The sequence below is a fragment of the Lissotriton vulgaris genome, chromosome 12 (genome assembly GCF_964263255.1).
Source record: "Lissotriton vulgaris chromosome 12, aLisVul1.2, whole genome shotgun sequence".
NCBI lineage: Eukaryota > Metazoa > Chordata > Amphibia > Caudata > Salamandridae > Lissotriton > Lissotriton vulgaris.
The window spans coordinates 84,315,704-84,336,154 of record NC_141700.1 but is presented as its reverse complement, the minus strand read 5'-3'; the positions used below and the strand labels follow the sequence as shown (position 1 = coordinate 84,336,154).

Genomic DNA, 20,451 nt, shown 5'->3' with positions numbered 1-20,451 from the left:
ACACGAGCAGCCAGGTGCAGGGGAGATGTAAGGGTTGGGTTTGGGAAAGGCTGTGACTGTACAGCATCTCTTAAGATCTTTAAAACAGAGAGGGCACTGCAAGAAACCACATTTACAAGGAGTGAAGTGTCCTACTAAACAAAAACAAACCATAGAAAACCTGATGGTTAAGGGGTCTCGCAAGAGCACCTCAGAATGGCATCCCATTTCACTGCATATGTTACCGTCATCCTTCCACGTGTCACCATTGAGAGGCTCAGACAAGATTTACTGGCAGATTATATGGCAGTGAGTTCCCACATAAGATTAAAATCTCCCTGTGAAAGGTTTGAGTTGTGTGACATGAGTAGAGGAGATGTGTATTCAAGAAGGTGTTCAGTGTATTTAGATTTTTTATTAGTTTAATTGTTTAATAAATCGATTGTCTTATCTGTGGTAGAGATGTCGGCCAGGTCTTACTCCTTTCACCATTTCCATACCCTGAGGGACCACTAAAGGTGGGGTAATCTCTGATGTCACCCCAATTTTAGGGTTCTCACTGGACCCCCATCTTCTCGGGACATAATGTTCTAGTCCTTTGATTTCATTTAAAAAGCGACTGAATTATTGGTGTTTTATTCCTGAATGCCCTCCATTAGGCTAACATTCTATATTGTAGCTGTTTCTAGAAGGGAATCTGGTCTGGAATACGGCATCATCCGAGAAACGGAGTCGCTGATTATATAGGTTGACCCATATTTAGAGATTATTTTCAGTTTGGATACAATTTTGTGGTGGTAACTTTGAAGGTGTAACACAGTGTTTATTAACTGCCAATATTTTTCACCCATCGCACAATGCTTTGAGATCCTATAGGGACTTGTTTGATTATTTAAAAGCTCAAAAATTAACCAAATAACTAAATACTATTGCTCAGACGTTTTTTGATAATGTAGGACGTCAAATGCTGTTTTCTTTAAATTTACTTTCTGTCCTCCTAACCTTCTCTCTGTAGGTGGAGCAGGACTTGAGAAGTGATGTGGAGGAGAGTGACGGGAGTGGCAAAGAAGATGACACTCCTGTGGGTTCAAAACAAAACGGCGCCATCCACCAGCGCAAGGGAGTAGTCAACAGCAAGAAAAATGACCTACAAAAAGATTCCATGCTGGCCAACGGTGTTGCATCCCTCACAAATGGCCATTCCATTTCCAGCTAGCTTTGGAGACAGCCTACAAGGCGTGCTTATAATTGGACTAGCAAGCTGGAGGATAAAGAGGAGCGCGCTGGTACCCATGAACTCTTGTACCTACAAGATGTGATTCCCTTTCTTTTTAACAATTTTACACGTTTTCAAAGTATGTATTTTAATATGTCTTCAGTTGAGTGAACTGGGGGCACCATTTTTATTGCTTTCCACATAATTTTTTAATCCGGAGTCATCAGGTTTTTTTTAAATTAAATTCTAATATGTCTAGAACATCGAACCCAAAAATATATTTTAATACCTCTTGGTTATATTATTCAATGAAGGATTGGTGCTGGTCATGCTCCTTTTATGTATTACATTGTATACAATATGTTGAGGAACCCGTTTGCAAGAATAACTCGATGGAACCAGAGTGCTCGCAATATCCGCTCAAGCCGTACATCGCAGGGCCCTACGAGATTTACATTCATCGGGCCTCACTGTTTTAATGGTTAAATGGGACCAGCGAATCACTTTATTAAGTCTAATCACGTTAGTGAACGATTGATTACGCTCTTATTATTCTCTGTTATTGGAGACTAAGTTAGGCCTAATTCACGGATCTTAACAAATCAAAAATTATGTATTCAGTTGGAGATGTACATGATAAACAGTACTAAATGTAGGGCACAAGTTAAGAAAAAAATACTCTTGCTCCACTTTCATGCCACATAAAGTGTGGTTGAGCTGACCGTCAAATATAAAACCTCTCCGAAGGGTTAAGTATGTGCATTGACATAAAATATCAGGGCACATATAGGCCAGCGGGCACATTCAGCTGTGATGCTACGGTGCGAATATGCACCTGGTAGTTGGTGTCACAGTGGTTATATGAGAAACATTGAAATGCCTCCAAGGCATAATCAATGTATCAAATACAAGTATTTTCTACTGAAAACGTCTCTCGGCTTGTGGTGTTGGACTCACGGTATAAGAATTGGTGGGACTAAACTCCTTAGAAACAAGAGGAACTAGATGTCTGCTAGTGCAAGATTGCTTTGTTAGGACAGGCGTTGGTTAGGAGAGAAACGAAGCATGTTTGGTGAGGGGTAGGTTAAGGGAGGTCTTAGAACGTGGGTGTAAGACTCTGGAAGTGCCGTAGATGTAAGTAAACATCATGTTTCTTTATCTGCTGAACATTGCAATCACAAACATTATGTGCCTCTATGTCAGAAGCAGCATTCAGGACACTTGTTAAGAGAATGCTTGAGAGCAGGCGAAGAACGACGTCCATGGGCCGTACACTGAGATGTGACATGCATATCCCAAGACCAGTAGACAGGTCAAGGGTGAATGCTGCATTTTAAGAAATGCAAGCATTGATTCAGGGGCGCTAATAACTAAATTCTAATCGGAGGATGAACTTGAGGTAAGACCCTACCACTGACCTGTACTTTGTTCAGAAACTGCATGCATATTCTAGATCTATTTCAGACCAACAGGAAATATCTAAACCCTATTATTCTAAATTAAAGGCAATGCCACAGTCCAAGTCTATTCAAAAGAGTTGTTGCTATGGGCATTTAATGTTAGGAATTGAAAGAGGAGTGAACTCGCTGTTAACTCCATCCTCTGCTTAAAAAACAGACAGCCTTGTGCCAGTGATGGCACTTGTCAAACGTTGGCTAAATGAAATGTAGACCGCTTCAGTATACCTGAATTCATCAGTTTCCCAGGCAGATTCGTAAGAGGGCAACCCCAATGAGAAAGAGTGGCCCCTGCAGGTCTACTGAGTGGTAGAAGTTCTTATCATGTAAACGATGAATTGCATATTGGCCAAGTGTGATATGAACGAGTTGAAGTTTGATAAAGAAGATGTAGTGACCTACTGCGCATAGGGTGATTATTTGCTGTTCGTGTCTGCGCATGTCTGAATTTGGACTGTTCTTCTTGGCGACTGGTTCTTCTTGATATAGACTGTTTTGAAGTATGTAGGAGGGACCAGAGGAGGTTGAAACAGGGAAATTAATGAGCATCAGGAATGCCCAATGACAGTTTGGGGAACCTGCAGCTACAAATCTAGATAAAAAGCAGCTCATATCTTCTGGGTTTATGCCACCGCTGTATATATTACCTCTCTCTTCCGTGACATGCAGTCCAATTTATTTACAAACTTTCCATATATCCTACATTTAATGTTTATATTGCTGGACCCACAGATTTACTCTTACATGGTTGTTCCTCTGCAGCACTGGTGGCTCGAGGAAGTGAGCGCCCCGTTAGGCTTTGTTGCAGATCACCCATCTCTTGTGGACTCCTACTGGGGACAGTTGTAAATATACTACACCCATTGCTGCGTGTGTCTTCAAAGCAAAATCTAAGCTAAGTGAATAGGACAGCATTTTGGAAGTTTGCAGTATGGTTTTGAGCAAAGAAGATGCAGCTTTGGGTCTCCTAATTGGCTCTGAGTTAGAAACATTATTTGGTCTGAAGGGGTGGAATCATAGTCTGATGCATCAACAGTCTTGCCCTGATCTCTTTGTGTGCCCTGTTCAGGTTTTTAAAAAAAAGTCTGTATAAGAGGCGTTTGGGAATACCCCAAGGTGAACTTAAATCGGGAGTTACAGCATTTTCTGACCTGGATCTGCCGTTCTGGATTTACTACTACAACTCAGAAGTTGTACGTCCACTCCATCAATCTGCACACAATCCTCTGAAAAGGCGCCTAGGGTCATCTCAATAAGACCCACGCCAATCGACCCCATGGCAATGTGCATGGTAGAAATTACTTGATCGATCATTTTCACTATAGGAAGCAGTCCTCAAGGAAGCAGACAGGTTAAAGGCAGATTAAGATATGTTGAACACACAGGTACCCAACTATCCGAGGGCAGACGAAGTAGAATGGGTAAAGATTAGTAAATGTGGAATCCATAGAACCCTACAGTCCTAGGCATCATAGTCAGGAGGGAGTATTAGTTTAGGACATGCTGCATCCTTCAGTGTCAGACTTTCAAAGAGGGTGCCTGGAAGAGTGTGCAGGTTTCAACACCTTTGCACCTATTGCTAGCTGTTTTTCACAGGCTTCTCTTGCCTGAATGTCTGCAGTCCAGCACACATGTATTCCTCCTACAGAATGCCATAGGATCAGCTGACTTTTGGATTTCAGTGTCTGAATGTGACATGGGGCTCTAGGGCAAAGTATGTAAAATCTTCTTCTGGACCGCTAACACCAGAGGCCACAGATCTAAGCAGTAGCCTTGGTCATGTGTGGTTGGCTACCATAGACTGTGGGTGAACGGCGTACGTCTCTGCCACAGAAGGCTCTGAACAGAATAAATGCAGTCATGGATCTTAGTAGGGTAGGCGTCCACCTTCCATGCACCTAAAACTTCCAGCAGAGAAATGAAGTCACTCCAGGAGGTTTGTGCAGGAAGCCGTCGTCGCAGCCGGTGTAAGTAGAGTGGATGGACTCACTGATGGGTTTATAGGAGCTTAGCAAAAGCTGGCCTAAACCTTTCCAGACTGGATGACTATGCTTTGCATATGAAGGTCTTGCGAAAGGACTGCAAGCTTCAATATTTGTGCAATCCTTTGATGGAAGGAGAAAACGTGCCACTTTTATGATAGAAACCGCTATTATATTTTTGTAGCTATATTTTTTTGCTAATCCTAATCCATGGCATTAAAACATGTTCATATTTAGAGAGGTTGTGATTACAGGTCTATAGTGTGACACGCTTGTATTCCCTTCTATGACTACCTCTGTAATACAAAGGCACTTGATGTTTTAGTGCATGCTTGCCCGCATTTGTCTTAAGAGGAAGCGTTCCGTTCGGAGCGCCAGGCGAAACCAGGAGTGAAATCTGTCACCACTGACCGCAGAGGATGAAGTGTACAGATATGTGTCCTGCTATTGGGCCATCTACAGACTTGTGTTCCTGTCTTTACTCTGTGATGTATTTACACAATAAATTCACTCACCAATGTCATATGGTTTCTTGTTTGATTTTATTTGATTTGCATTTTTATACCACTTAATTGTGAAACCTATTGCTATTTCGTTATAGTACGAACCGCATAGCTCTCTGGCAGGAGTCCCTACAGCTCATCACTGCTCAGTTGCAGAGGCGGTGCATGTCCCTGCCTCCAATAGTATTATTAGTGTATCTAATAAGGTGTGAATCCTTGCAGTGTAGTACAACAGGATATCCTCAAGGGGGTCGCAGTTTGGCAGATGCGCCCTGGACCACTCAAAGGGACTGCAGAACAAAACTCTGCTGTTATTGTACTGATGGCCGCTGAGAGTGGGAGTAGGTCAGTTTCATGCTTGAAGTAAAAACAAAGGTGCAGGGGAATTCCATTGACATTAATAGAAGACAAGATCCAACTTGCATGAAAACACAGGGCCGGTAGCAAAGACATAAGGCCTGAAGTCCACCGTCAATGAAACTGAGGGGTTTCTTTTTATTCAATGGACAATGACCTGCTATAGAAGGCTCTGGTCATTTGCATTATTCTTCTGCATTTATTTACCACCAGAAAAATTAACGCCTTGTTCTAAGAGCCTTGGTTGAACTTCACTTGGATGCATGTCTGTGTTGTAATATAAACCAGTATTGATGTGTCTGATTTTAAGGAAAATCATCAATTCCTTGAATTTCATTCTGGCTGCACCTAACCCCAAATTATGCTCTATTGAACTTCGTGAAATTGGCTCAAATCTGTTGCTCTTTGACACAGAGCTACTGTTTTGCTTTTAATTATTTTGTCCTCTGTTCAGCAGCTGTATGGGATGTCACTGCACTTACCTCTTCCATCTGTACCAAGATAGGTATCACCTTTCTGAAGGAAGGGGACTACCACCATGCGGGTGCTGGGTGACATTCTATTGGCCAGGGATAAAGGCGAATGAACCGTGTCAAGTGGTGTTGCTTGAACAGTCAGCATCCTTTGATTTTCCTCAATGTGAGGTCTTACTTTAGACTCTTTATTCATGCATGAGCATGAATGTCTTAAACTAGTTCACTTCATACATTCTTTATGAAACAATGTGCGTACACAGAATCTTTAATATCTCCAGGTATTCCTTTCTTCTATGGAGCTGTACATGGTGGGTGTGGGGGGTATATACTCCTCCTCCAATGGTGCGCAACATGTACATGGAGCCACTAGGAGTACGACCCAGATAAGATGTTGCGATCAGCGAATGCACAGGTAACTCGCTTCTAATTAATGAAGTATTGTTGGTTTACTACAGCCTTTAACTCTGAACCTATCCGGAATTCATCCAAACATGAATGTATCTGCAATTAAACTCCAAACAATCTGAGTTTGTTTTCATTAGGGGAGGAACCATTGCTCCCCTCAGTCAAGAATGGATCAACAATATGAACTTGGCTTCTTCCGTCATATTTAATTCTCCACTAAATTCCTCATTGTAAATATAGTAATGTATGATTATTTTCTTGGTGGCCTAAGAAGGATGTTAATGGTGAATGTGAGCACTTAGATTCTTACAATATTTTGTCACTCGTATTTTAGAGGGGAAGCCATTCCAAACGGTTAGTAAGAGATAAAGGTATACAGCCACGGTTACAGTGCTTGAAACAATATCTTTCAAAAACATATGGGTGCGCCATACATTCTCCTTTTCGTACCATCCAGGAGGTAATTGGATAGTAGAAAGATTCAACAGAGTTGTGAAGGCAGGACCATACAAGAATGGTCAAGTCAAAAGAATTAAATTATGTAGACCCCATGGACATATTGTCCTGCTTCCCACCATGTGACAGTTAGCTTCATTTGAGCTGATGTTTTGAGGGACACCAATCTTATTTTGATGCTGGTAGTGTAAAACTGTGGAATGCAATCTGAACAAATTGAAGGCAAGACTGATGGATTTGCAGGAGAACTAGCAGCTGTAAATAGTCATTTGCGGGAGTGGAGAATAGGTCAGACTGCATCAGGGAAGCACAGGGTGATGTATGGGTGAAGCGAATGCCGAGTGCTGAAGAAAAGAGAAGTGTGGCATGAAAGGGGATAAAGTGCAGCACGAAGCACAAGGTGATAGGCAGCAGTGTAACTTGGTGAGGTGTGTTGCAGAGAACTGCAGTGTGTTGTGGAACAAAGGAAAAACAGATAATGTGCAGAAGGGTGGTACAGGCAAGTTAGCAGCAGTGAATTGCGAGTTGAGGTGGAACAAGGAAATGCAGGTTTATGAGCGGCAGGGGAGAACTGAGATACTGGTAGCAGGAAGCACACCGTGATGTACCGCCGAAGTATACTGAATTAAATGCATTATAGGACAAAAAATTATTTACAGCAGGCTAATGCACCCTCTTGCATCCAATAAACAGGAATGTGAAGGGGCATGAAGGCTGGGGCTCAATGTAAGTTGGGGGTGATCAAGGGAAAGGCTAGTCAAGAAAAACGTCCTTTCTTAGTGACTCACAAGAATTTCTTTGTTGATTCTGTAATGTTACTTTACTGATGTAATTTGTATTTCTGGTTTCCCAATACTTTCCACTTTTCAAACTTTGTGAACACGCGGGTATGGCTTAGCTGAAAAACCAGAAGCTGTTCTATATTATTTATTATTGTTTAGATCTTGTAGAGCACATGGCAACCCAGAGGGTTTCCCAGTGCTAAATCTCCACTATAGATTCTGAAATAAACCCAGATGCCTCCAAGTCTAAAATATTAAGCCTTAGACAAACACAAAAGACCTCTGTCATTCGTCATTAACTGAGAATCTAAAGATGGTCTTAAACTAAGTGGAAACTGAAGATGATTACATTTCCCATTACGACTGGACAAGAACATTATGGAACTTTGGGTCTTCCAAACTGACGTCGTAAGAAACCAGAGCAGGTGTAAATCTCCAATCCTTAGCCTTTACTTACCACAGCACAACCACACTCTTCTTTCTTTCCCAATATATGCCGATCTGTACTTGAAATGCACAGACAAACAGTCTACTAAATGGAAATGGGACCTAGAAACTGTTATAGACTTGTTAGTAATAGAAATTCATCCACCCAAGGAATGTCATGTTGGAGGAATTTAGGCAATGTGGCCCTTCTCTGAACTTAGTATTTTAATCAGAAATGTTCCATGGTCACACAACTCTTAATCGGGTCTTTACAGTAAAGCACTTTATGGCTCATCATGGTTGCCCAAATACATCCGTCTTGACAATGGAAACCTAATGTAATCCATGTGTGGGCAAGAGCTCAACCTTTAAGGGTGTCTTGACTACAATTCCAGTTCTGTAATCTGAGTTTTCAGCAAACTTATTTGTTCACAACAATAAGACTGAAATAATCAAGCCCTACAAAGCAAGATTAAGTTTAGGGCCAACCTACATGAATTCTATCTTAACACCTTCGAATCTCATGACGAGCTCAGCTCGTCATGAGCCATGGTGCTCGTGTGCTCGTGATGAGCTGAGCTCGTAATGACCTTTAGAACGCTCGCACGCTGAGCTAATTCCCCTCCTGTGCGAATGTTCTAAAGAAACGGGTGTGGTCATGCGAGCTCAGCTCGTCTTGAGCACACGACCACCGTAGCTCAGGGGTGCTGTGCGCCCCCCCCCCCCTGCCCCCCCCCCCGCCACCAGCACAGCATTGGAATTTGCCCAGCTGCGAAGGGGTTAAATGCTGCTTAACACAATCTGGTTGTTATCCCACCTAGTTTTTTGTTTTCTTTGAGTGTTCATTACACAGTACCTAAACCGCAGAAGCCCCTAAGGTGGGCAACCCGCTGTGTGTCCTCATCATAGACTTAAAGTTACCCCTGCCCCTTTCACCCAGAGACTGTAACATAACTATTCTATGTGTCATCAACCTAATCACAGGGACATTAACAGGGCTTTGGTAGAAACTGACAAAATCTGCAGTATCAGATGATTTTAAGCTCTTATGAAGAAAAAAAACTGGGAAATTCATCGTACACTTATTGCATCAAAAATATTTTCTTGAAAAGCATGTATTCTAAAGCACACATTTATTTATTTGTTCAACAGTAATATCAAGTGTACCCTTTTCTCAGCATTGTTACATCCACTTTCAGCCACAGACTTCTATGGCTGTCCTTACTTGCTACTTTGGAGCGGGAAATCAGTCCTGTGGTGCGGCTCTCTTTCGGCGCTTCACTTAGAGGAGGGAGCTGAAGCTACTATGGCTACGTCAGGAAAAGGGCAGTAGGCAACTCCCCTGCTACCTTGTACACTGGCTCCTGCAATTTGTCTGGATGCTGCAGATAAGCAGGCCAAGCCTCGATGGCACCCAGTTGTGCTATCTTGAAGGTTTTTTAATTGTTTTTTTTAATTTCAACATAATTTTTTATTGATTTTTTTTTTACACATACAGTCATCAACGCTTTGTCGTTACAGGGTGGCAGCCCAAACTGGCCGTGTATGACGAGAATACAGTTATACAGTATATATGTTTGGCTGTCCCCCTATTCACTGAACCCATCAAAGATCCCGCTAAACAGAAAGTGGAAGAGAAGTTGAGGGCCGAAATTTAGTTCAGTTGCCATATTGAACTTACATCAGACGGAGCGGAGCAATAAAGATGTTCTTAGGGGTTGTATGCGATTTCATAGAAAAACAATTTAATGGATTACCCTAACTAAGAAACCATTTTGTCTAAACAGTTTGATGGGAATTTTCAAGATGAACAGCATTTATCATTGCATAGAAACCAATACGTAATATATCTTTTTTTCAAAATGTTATTGTGCATGTTTATTTTTTAAAGTGTAAATACAATGGTTACAGCTCTGACTTTCAGAAACATTTTTGTTTGAGGTATTTATTTCAGTGCTTTGGAGCAGGGAGCCATCATTTTAGTCCTAAATAATTTAGATTGTCAAACAATTACTTTGAATGCTTTCAATTTAATGACCCCCCCTACAACCCTAAACATCTTCTATCTCTGCCACCTAAAAAAAAATCCCTGGCCCCTAAACTCCACCCATCCCGAGCCTTATAAGCCCATCACTGCACCTAAACTCCACCAAAACCTGAGCCCTGAATCCGTTTCTACCTCTAACATCCACCCATTCCTAACCCCCCTCACTACCCCTACACTCCACCTATTCCTGAACCCTAAAAACCCCTTTCTATGCCTAAATCCTATCCATAGCCGAACTCTAAAATCCCTTGCCACACCTTAACTGAACACATCCATGAACCCAAAAAAAATCACTCACCAACTCTCAACATCACCCATCCCAGATCTCTAAACACCAGTCACCACCCTTTAAACTCCACCCATCCTTTAGCCCTAAATCGCCTTCTCGTAGCTAAACTGCACCCATCCCAGAACCCTTAAAAAAACACAACCATAAACTCCACCCATTCCTTTTCCAAAAACCTTTCTGCCATAAACTCCATCCAACCCTGACCCCTATAACTATTCACCACTCCTAAACTCCACTCTTTCCTGAACCCTAAAAGATCCTCACCAGAACTAACCTCCACCCATCCCTGAATCCAAAACCCCTCACTACTCTGAAATCCACCCAAGTTTAAAATACTAATAGATTTTCCTTAAATAGTTTTTTCTTGAAAATGTTTCCTTTCATTTTTACTTCATTTTTATTTACTTAAAATGATTATCTTAAATTGTTTTTCCATGAATTGTATTTCTCCATACATAGAAAAGTAGTAAAACAATATAGGCTGTAGTTCCCCCAATAAAAACAGAAAATGTGATTGGAGAGAAAATTCACTCTACTAATATAACTTAACTGATACTATATTCTATGATACAATTGAGGGAATAGGATTGAATCCTTTCTTTGCCACGCCATTATTAAAATCTGAATCCTACCGGTGAAATGAATTACATTTAATTCTTTACATGGAATCATTTTCCTCCCAGACTGCCGCCACCTAAAACGTGCTCTATAGTCCCACAATAGCAAGACGTTCAGGTAGATATATAAAGATTGCAAAGCACACTTCTTGAGTTCCATCATACTTTCAACTAAAAATCCTAATTTCTTGTTTAGGTTGAGGCATCAATAGATGCTCATAACCATAAAATCAAAATTTGACACAATTACATGTTTTTACTTTGACCGAATAAGATAATTTATTTTGATTAAATGTATGCATTATGGATTTTGGGAATTCTGCTGTAAAGCAGAACAGATCATAAAATAATTGTGTAGTATTGCTAAGCGTCATTTATTTTCCACACATAAAGTAGTGCTTGAATCATATCATTATCATTATCTTGAATCCTCATATGAAGTCTAATAGAAGCGGCATCATCCATTCCTGAGACGGGGAGTCAAACACAGCCAGGACTACAGGATTCATGACTGCTTTTTAGGTTGGTTAGATTCATTTTAAGAAAATTCATCGTAGATGGACAGCTTGAAAACCCTGGCTTGGATCTACCCCTCTTTGTTGCCAATGGATTTCTCAGTCCTAAGACCAAAGTCTCAGAGGTCTTGCCTTGCAGGTTTATGGGCTGAACAAGGATTGCTATCGTAATTTCACTTTGCACAACTGAGTTGAATTAGGACTTCCAGCTGCTATCTGTAACCTTTGTTCTGTTCATTTATTTTCATTAATTGTATTTTCCAGACTGAGCTCCTCCCTAGGCAGATTTCAGAACTATGCACAATCGAGGTAGAGGTTTTCTGTAGCAAATGTATACAACATTTATAGCAACAAATACATTTAATGAAGGGATAAGTAGTCCTCCTCTATGCAGTACTAGATATCTTACAAGTGCAACATTGGCGTGCAGTTGTCACTGTAAGTCACAACAGAAGGATGCACAAGTTTTGTGCAATGAGATGTAAAACAATATAGATTTAAATAGAGCCATTGTATACTTATGTTCAGTCCCAGATGCTCATGGAACTAGTTTTAAAGGCACTAGCAGTTTGCGGAGGTAGTGAAAACCTTATCAAAAGGTGATAATCATTCAAGAATACGTTTGCATCGACAAAATCAATAATCGAGGGGTTCAAGAGAAGCTAGCAGAACAAAGAAAAAAATATAAATGGAGAAAACAATTTGAAAGAGAGAGGAAAAAATAAAATGTACAATACCAAGAGTTAGGTGTAAGTTTTGAATGGAGTTTTTAAAATTAATATTTGTTAGGTCAGGTATTTTTTGATTTGCCAAGGAGGTTTTATGTAAACGTTTATAAATGTTTCTACACAATAGTGTGGTCTGTTTGCTAACTGATTTTATTCATACTGGTAAGGAGTGTCTTAAGTTTGGTTGGTAGTATACTGTTGTGTTCCATTACTCTGCGTGAGTGGCTCTTGGAATTCAGCAGGGTGCACACGGTTTGGTGAACTATGGTCCTATATACTAACATTTTCCCATACACACAGATTAGGAAAATGCCTTTCATACATCAGGCCATACATGCAGTAATAACAAAGCCATATACTCCTGGGACAAAGCATTTGCCAAACCAACCAGGAGAACAGTGTAAATCATGGCCAATGCCAACATGAAGAATACAGACAGATAACTTTGTAAATATAGTACTGAGAATTATATGCTATATTGGTGTTTGAGATTGTTAAAATGTTAACTAAAAGCTGCTGTGACCTGCTGGCCACCAGCTAAAATCACTTCAGAAGCAATCAAGAACCTCATCTTTCAATGGAAAGTAGGATAGTCAAAGGACTAAATTCTTAGGCTGCAGCTGGCAATTCAGTTCATAATTCCATAATTGCCAATTGTACAAAGTGCTTTCTCTGAAAATAAGGTCATGGGTATCATCGCAAAACAAGCGTCTTTAGTACAGGTTCCTCACCACATATCGAACCGTCGCACAGTCACACAGCCATGGATTGGGAGGGGGCATGGGACACTGTCCTCCACGACCTGACAGATATCTGTGTAGGGGTCATATAAGACCATGCTGGACACTGGCTGTGCCACACTGCCCCTGCTCTGTCTGACGGCATACACCCGGCCGTTAGCACTACTGCAAGCCATGAAGAACTTCCGGTCGAGGCACTCTTCATCCACTTGACTCCACTCGTCTGTATCCACATCAAAGCGAAAAGTCTGCCCGCCAATCGTGTAGATAGCCCCGTTCAGCACGGTAGCACAAAGGTCATACCTGTGGTTCAGAGAAAAGGCAAGAACTTAATTAAGAAGTATGTAGTCAGGGCCACTGAAATTATGTGTTTATGATGCTGGGGTGTTTCCAACATAATTGTGGCAGTACCAGGCTTGCTACGTAATCCAGCTTCTGTGCATGATATGCAGATTTCACCAAAAATAAAAATGTGCTTCCAGGTCATAGGTTACTACAAAAAGAAAGCACTAAGCATTATAGTGAAGTAATACTGCTACAGAATGAGACATATTATGCCAGTTTATCTTTTTTGTAGTTTTATTTAGTCAACAATGATGCACAATTTGGTCCCCCTTTGCCTCATAATTCCGTGGCTCATTAGGTAATAAAACTTTACAGCCGTAACAAGGAGACATAGACCTATTTTATTAAAACAAGACGTTGCTTTGATGTTTTGAGCCCTGCCGAGCCAATGACCACCATGAGAGTGGTTAGCATGGATGATGTGAAGAGCTGATTCAACAACCCTTTAGACACTGAAGGTGGCAAACTATAGTGCTATTGACCAACATTTCTTCCCACCAAGTTCATGTTCCTTTTACTTCTAGCTTGTCTTGATCTTTTAAAAACACAGAAACAAGTACTTTTTGGCTAGTTTGTTCACTACCTCAACTTTCTCGTGACTTTCTTTGTTTCTGTACAATGTATTGTGTTGACAAATTTATTCAGATTTCTTAAATTTATGATGCATAATATCATTTTAGAGGACATCCTCCAAACAGTACTTCCGTTGCAATTTGTTGTTCTATATTATATTACAGTCATTATGGAGTAAATACTGAGAGAAAATAATATTTGTGCTATATTTGGGCCGTATTTTTGCGCCCGATTTACAAGGTTTGGGAAAAATGTGGACTAACAGATGTAAATGTTTTGCGAGCCCATGTTTGTGTTTGTTTTTCACACTTACTAACAGTTGCTGGGAAGATTAAGCAACCCTGTCCAACTTTCCAATCTCTGCTGATCATGGTCTTCAGCTGTGTACATTGTGGCTGGGTAGAGGGCTTTGACTACAGCATTCCCTGGCTCTAGCCTTCTGCAGGTGGCCACTTTACTGCACACCACAGTCTTTAGTCAAGTTCAGCAAGGGTTGGGCGCAACCTCAGAGGGTAATCAACGCCCAATATAAATAGTGTTTGGTAGTTCACAGCGGGGTTGGCCACCTGACCTGATCTATGGCCTAGTCATGCCTTAAACTCCGTTGCACAAAGACTTTAACAATATAAAGAGGTTAGCCAGACCACCTGACCTTGGCCAGGGCCTGCCTCAAAAACTCCCTATTTATAAAGCTACAAGTGGTTCTGTTGGGTAAGTACCACAGGGTACTGGTTCAGAACCTGATTATTTCTTTCACAATCAACAGTGATTTTGTACTAGACTTTTATAAATGTACTTCACCTAAGTAAGTTTCTATCAAAAATATATATTAAATTATTTGTTTTGTTTCTCTTTTTTTCTCACTCATTGTGTAAACAATTTTATACAAAAAGATAATACCAATGAGGGCTGTTTGACATAGAAAACACGATAACAAATACACAGACAATTCAATGGGTGAGTGGTGACCTATAGTGCAAGTGGGTGACCTTTCAAATTCAAACAATAAACAAGACAATAACATAAATTCTCCGTCCTTTTCAGGTTTTTCACTTTAGCTTGTCCTATTTTTTTTTAAAATAATTGCTATAGTGAGCCAGGACATGAGATGGTTGTACGTCGACGTTTCGACCCTGTATAATATACATACATCAAGTAGGGTCTTCTTCATGATAAAAGAAGGAAGTGCTTCCATACTAGGCTTTAACAAGTGCAGATCTAATAGGAGATTTTACACTAACCTAGCAGGCAGCACACCCATTTATGCACCTGTACACATACAATATCTTCATTCTGTTTGCCACTTATGCACTAGTTAGAGATGTTGTCAAATTAGCTTTTGTTTCTCTGGATTAAATCATCTATTCCCTCCTTCAACTCACAAAAAATGTGTATTGGTGGATGTCACACTTTCACTGGCACATACTCAAAATGAAACTACTTACCTGGGAAGGGGGGAGAAGGAGACCACGTCCCACACATCAGTTTCGATATCCAGTCTTTGCACACCGCCATAAACATCCCCGTGTTCATCTCGACCGCAGATAACGTACAGTTTGGTCCCCAGGCTCACAGCAGCAGCCCTCTCCACTGGTCGGACCATAGGGCTGGTGCTTTCCCACTGTAGGTCTGTCAGCGCCAGGCGCTCCACGTCCGGGATGACCCCGGAGTCGGTGCTGCCACCCAGTACGTACAGGTGAATTCCCACGCCGACAGCACAGTGACAGTCCCGAGATTTCTTCATTGGAGGACCCTCTATCCAGTGGTTCTCCCAGCAGTTGTAGATGAGGACCCAGTCCACACTGTACCATACAAAGTCACCTCTGAAATGCCCTCCTGTCACAAACAACAGGTTTCCTAGAAAAGAAAATGGAACTTAGACTTGACTTCTACTTAAACTTGGACTACAGAGCCTGGATCAGAGCTGTGTGGGAACAGAGCGCCGCTGCTTTCTGGAGGAAGGGCTAAATCAGATGAAAATCTGTACGGCAGAACCGTCTCTGCTGTTGGCATGGTGACGTGCGGGAAATTCCGCTGGTGGGTTCTGTGGATAATTTAGCACTTCAGAAATCATGGGGTATTTCATTATCACCCAACTCCAGTCAAAGACGAAAGTCGAATCAAAACAATGTAAGAGCAAAATTGGGACTTTGCTAGACCATTAGGAGCCACTCAAAAAAAAAATATCAGACACAGGCACTCAAGCCAAAGATCTGCACACTCAAGCCAAAGAGACTTAGGGGGAGATTTGCATACCTTTTCCACAAAAGTGAAACAAACTAGCAGACGTTCCCCCCCCCCTCCCCCAAAGTCCCCTGTAAATAGCGCAAACGTTACTTTGCGCCGAGGGGGCGTTACATGGGTGGTACATGAGCGTTCCCGTGCAACCACCTGTGCCTTTTGATGCAAAACCATATTTACAAAGATTTATAAACATGGTTTTGCGCCAAAAGTTAACGCCCCTTTAAAGGAGGTGCTAACAGGAAAAATGCATTCATTTCTCCGTGCTTTTCCCATTTTCCATGTGTGCTGCTCTGTGCAGCACGTTTGCAAAGTGGGAATAGCTTTGCATCGTATTTAGCATAGTATTTTGTACACGAAGGGTACCCTTCCAGCAAAACCTATGCTACACTCATGCACACACCCTAGCGCTGTGGTGCTAAGGTGTGTGCATAGGGCACGGCAGCTGAAATCAGCACCGGCGCAAGGGAAAGGGGAGGCGAGAGCCATATCTCTGAAGATATGGTGCTCTAATGCTCCCTTCCTGTCTCAAGGGGGTCTGCGCTGAGTTACTTTTTAATAAAAATCTACGCCTGAGACTTATATTAAAGAAAACTAGATCACGCGAAGAGATATAAAGTCAAGACAAAATCATACAGGCTGAAGCCACCAGCATATAGAATCAGGGCAAAAGCTTATTGTAAAAAACTAAAGGTAAAGAAAATCAAGGACTTTGAGGCTTAAAAAAAACAAGGTAAAGGTTTGTGTATACCAGTCATAACCTGTTGTTAAGTCAGTTATATATATGCTCAGACAAGGGCCTCTAGACAAAGAGCTAAAGACAGGTGATTCAATACAAGAACACAAGGCCTCATTAAGACAAACTCGCTTTTTTCAACCTTGCTTTATGAACAGTAAGATATCTGTAACTTGGGGGCAGGGAGGGGGGCACTTTGGGATTACCGGGTGTACCTGAGGGTGCATTCAGGAATGATGAAAACTAAGCAATCGTTTAGGGAGTCTTTTGTACTATTATGGATTTCCAGGCTATTTATGCCTCATTCCTTTTCACTTGATGGTTCACCCAAAGATTTTGTCTGCTCCCTGCAGGCAAAGTCCTCCGGTGAAAAGTGCCTGATTCCCGGCATTACAGCGGAGCTCATAATTCTAATGCAGGGTAACTCCTGTTAATGGACCAATTTCACCTACTGTGGCTCTCATAGTGAGGGGCAAATATTCGCGCCTTATGCATGCAGGAATAAGCCGAAAGCATGTAGAACCAATCCGAGGATGCGTAGAGTCATGTCAATGACATGAAGCCAGAAGCTCAGAGAAGGAAGCCCAGTGCCTGTATATGCAAACCAGATGCACAGTGGATGAAGCAAATTACTGATGGGCGCGATCAAAAACACTGTAGGTACAAGTTGATAGATTCATGATAATTGTATGGGTCTCAAGCCTAGCAAATGTAAATTCAAGCCCGAAACGTTCATTGGCAAAACCAACAGTCTGGCCTTGGCCATTTCTGTTGCGATATTGGGCTTCATTCCTACATAATTCTATTGGGCCGATTCTTACTTCACGTCTGCCCTCTTCCCTGCTACTCCGCGGACCACTCTTTCCCTTGCTACTGAGTCATATTTAACCACAATGAGTTCTATTCTCACAGAAAGCCAAAGCTATACTCCAGTAGGCTAACCCCTGGGATCTAAGTAATTGTCACACTTCATTGGAATGCCGAAAGCATTCCAGGAGTGCTCCTGAGAAGCTGTGATCGCTGTAGCTTTGCAGTGGTACTCGCATGCCTAAAAAGATAAGTTCTCATAAATACAGCAAGCACAGATTTCCTAGATGGTAAATCCCTCAGGGTTTTGCGATAACAGTCTTACAAGGTTCTTCTCCTCATAGTTTTTCCTGGTTCTGGGAACTTTTCACTCCCATTTACCACCAGCTCTGATCAGGTACCAAATGGGAAAGTGTGGTACTAATGAGGGTTGCCAGATGTGGTTTCCAGAGGGTACTTGAGGCAGAGGTGACGGAGAGGACGCTGTAGGCCGCAGTGTTGAATGAATTCCCTACCTGTGCTCTAGGAAATGGACCAGGTGGGAGATGAGTTGCCTCTGTTCCCTCTACATACCACAGACGTGTGAGTATTTTTACTAGTGGTAATTTAGTGAGGAGGCACCCGTGGCCAATTGTAATCAACTGTAGCCATAACTTCTCCATCCCAGTTAATGCCCAATTCGCTAACACAAAATCAGCTATACTGGATGTGTACCTCTGCCTGCCCCAGACAGGTGGGCGGTTTTACCTGGGGTTTCCACACATTGTAATTTAAAGTGGGAGGGGGCACCAGGCCTGTTGAGTCGGCTGTGGAAATATCCCGCCCCAGGGATACCACTTTAGCAGACAAAAAATGAGGGCCTCAGACAATGCCACACACGCCTTCCAAAAACGTTGTGCCGCAGGCAATTTATATATAGCACTTTTAACTACAGAATGCCATTTGTAAGCATTTTAAGTACAAGATGTTCAGCACCTCAACTAAAGGAGCACATACATTTAACAGACAATTGAATTGGCAATCCAAGTAGGAAAGAGTACATGAGTGCAACACCGCAACGGAAGTTACCTACTGCTGCCACAGCATACTGGGTCAGGTTCTTACGCTGCAGAGGCGAACATGGCTGCCAGGTGTCCATCTTGGGGTGGAACTGGAAGAGCTCCTGCTGCTCCTGGTCGTGTTTCCCTCCCAGGATGTAGAGGGTGTCGTAGCTTCTGCTGTTGCAGGACAGCAGGGTCTCCTCCTCGCTCCCTGACCCCTCGGGGGTGCCACTGTCCAGCTTCTTCACCAGCCGGGCGTAGGCATCCTGCTGGGGCGCGCGCTGGCTGCGCCCGATGAGCACGTTCAGGAAGGACAGGCTCAGGAAGGGCATCCTCACCAGGCCCATCAGCTGGAAGAGGCCCTCCTCCTCGCGCGCGGGGTCTTCCATCACCCACCTGAGCACCGCGTCGAAGGCCACGTCCTCGCGCGCCACGAAGAGCTCGTCGCGCGCCAGCAGCTGCGCCAGAGTTTCCTTGGGGTGCTGCAAGAGCCCCCAGTCCTCCTGCGTCATCAAGTCTGCAAAGTGCGTCAGGGCCACGTAGAGGGCGGACTCGTGGAGCTCCGGGCAGGCGAACTGCTGGGCGTAGGACATCATGTCCAGGCAGTTGGAGACATGTAGCTCCTTCTCCAAGAACTTGACGCAGAGGCGCTTGACTCTGTGGAACTGGAGGAAGTCTGCGGTCTCCAGCACGCTGGCCACGTTGTCTCGGGTCAGGGCCACGCGGGCCGTCTGCACGAATCCCAGCAGGAGCTTGAAAGCCTCGACGTCCACCCCGCTCAGCACGATGTGCCTCTGGGAGCTTTCCTTGGCCCCTCCGTAGAACAGCGCCTCGAAGTAGCGACTGTGGGAGGCCAGGGCCCGCCGGTGCACGCGGAAGCGCCGCTGGCCCACCTGGAGCACGGCGTCCGGGGAAGGGTCCTCCCCCTCGGGCCCTGCTCCCCTCGTCTCCCGAGGACGCTCCATGTTGTCTGTTGCTGTTTTTGAGTTAAAATTAACTCTCCCTGGCACGGTGTGTGTGGCCCACGTGCCCAGCTCGGATATGAGATAGGCCTTGCTGTCTGCAAAAATAAGACAGCTGACTCAGGCTCAGTGCCTGCTCCTTTCCAGCGCCTTCTTCAAATGTTCACGTAACACTGCTCACAAACCACATAGCGATATAGAGGTATTTATGACTACGTGTAAAATTGCCCTTACCACAAATAAAGAACTCCTTTTCCGAGTTCAGGCTTTATTTTATTTTCATTTTGAAGTTTTATAGTGCCGCGAGGTGATGGAAGACACTGTAAAATATGGCATACGCTCTTCTGTATTAAGTAATAGAATAAACAAGCATTAAAAAAGCAAAATGTCTCGCCTTTCATTAAGTGAAAGCCATTTGCTTTGCTATGCAATACCATTAGCAAATCAGATGACTTTAACTTAAATAAAGGCGAGACCTATTGCATTTTCAATGCTCCTCAGAACTCTTTAGATAAAACTATATGTCACACAAGAGTACTCATGTACAGCTGTACACCGAAACACTTAGCATGTTTAAAGAGTATTAGTAAAGGTGTTCATTGCCCCCCACAAAAAACAAAAGCAATTAGGAAATACGCATCCCATACAACAATAAATACACCTAATCGCCGAACAACTACAAGTGTCAGATGTGCACTATTAAAGCACCCCAGGACCGCAACGTCACGCGCAGCATCAAAATCCATCACTGATTATTCAAGTCACCTAAATA

At 42.7% G+C, this 20,451-nt stretch overlaps 2 protein-coding genes across 3 annotated transcripts in view; one reads left to right on the top strand and one right to left on the bottom strand.

Annotated features, from left to right (window-relative positions):
* Window positions 1-5,157, top strand: part of LOC147673402 (ceramide synthase 2-like) — a 236,029-nt gene extending 230,872 nt beyond the window's left edge. The window contains exon 10 of the mRNA XM_086947261.1: window positions 995-5,157. Coding sequence (XP_086803387.1) covers window positions 995-1,195 — 201 coding nt within the window. The 3' untranslated portion in view covers window positions 1,196-5,157. The remainder of the gene's footprint in view (window positions 1-994) is intronic.
* Window positions 5,158-9,098: 3,941 nt separating this feature from the next.
* Window positions 9,099-19,688, bottom strand: LOC147673401 (kelch-like protein 23). 2 transcript variants are annotated; one of them, XR_015302613.1, is made up of 4 exons: window positions 18,746-19,688; window positions 15,339-15,750; window positions 10,650-13,278; window positions 9,099-10,605 (listed from the first exon to the last, which is right to left on the bottom strand). XR_015302613.1 is itself a non-coding variant. In XM_086947260.1 (3 exons), the coding sequence occupies exons 1-3, from the start codon at window positions 19,680-19,682 to the stop codon at window positions 12,963-12,965; spliced, it is 1,665 nt and encodes a 554-aa protein (XP_086803386.1). In that variant the 5' UTR covers window positions 19,683-19,688; the 3' UTR covers window positions 9,099-12,962. The 2 variants fall into 2 exon arrangements, 1 of the variants encoding a protein (XP_086803386.1); XM_086947260.1 differs by having other exon boundaries at window positions 9,099-13,278.
* Between the last annotated feature and the right edge of the window lie 763 nt (window positions 19,689-20,451).

What these genes read in the sequence shown, in the direction of transcription:
- LOC147673401 (XM_086947260.1), bottom strand. Translation starts at nt 19,682, where the DNA reads ATGGAGCGTCCTCGGGAGACGAGGGGAGCAGGGCCCGAGGGGGAGGAC. An exon ending in GTATGCTGTGGCAGCAGTAG is followed by an intron (nt 15,751 to 18,745) that starts GTAACTTCCGTT and finishes TTTCTTTTCTAG; the next exon opens with GAAACCTGTTGTTTGTGACA. An exon ending in TCCTTCTCCCCCCTTCCCAG is followed by an intron (nt 13,279 to 15,338) that starts GTAAGTAGTTTC and finishes TCTGAACCACAG; the next exon opens with GTATGACCTTTGTGCTACCG.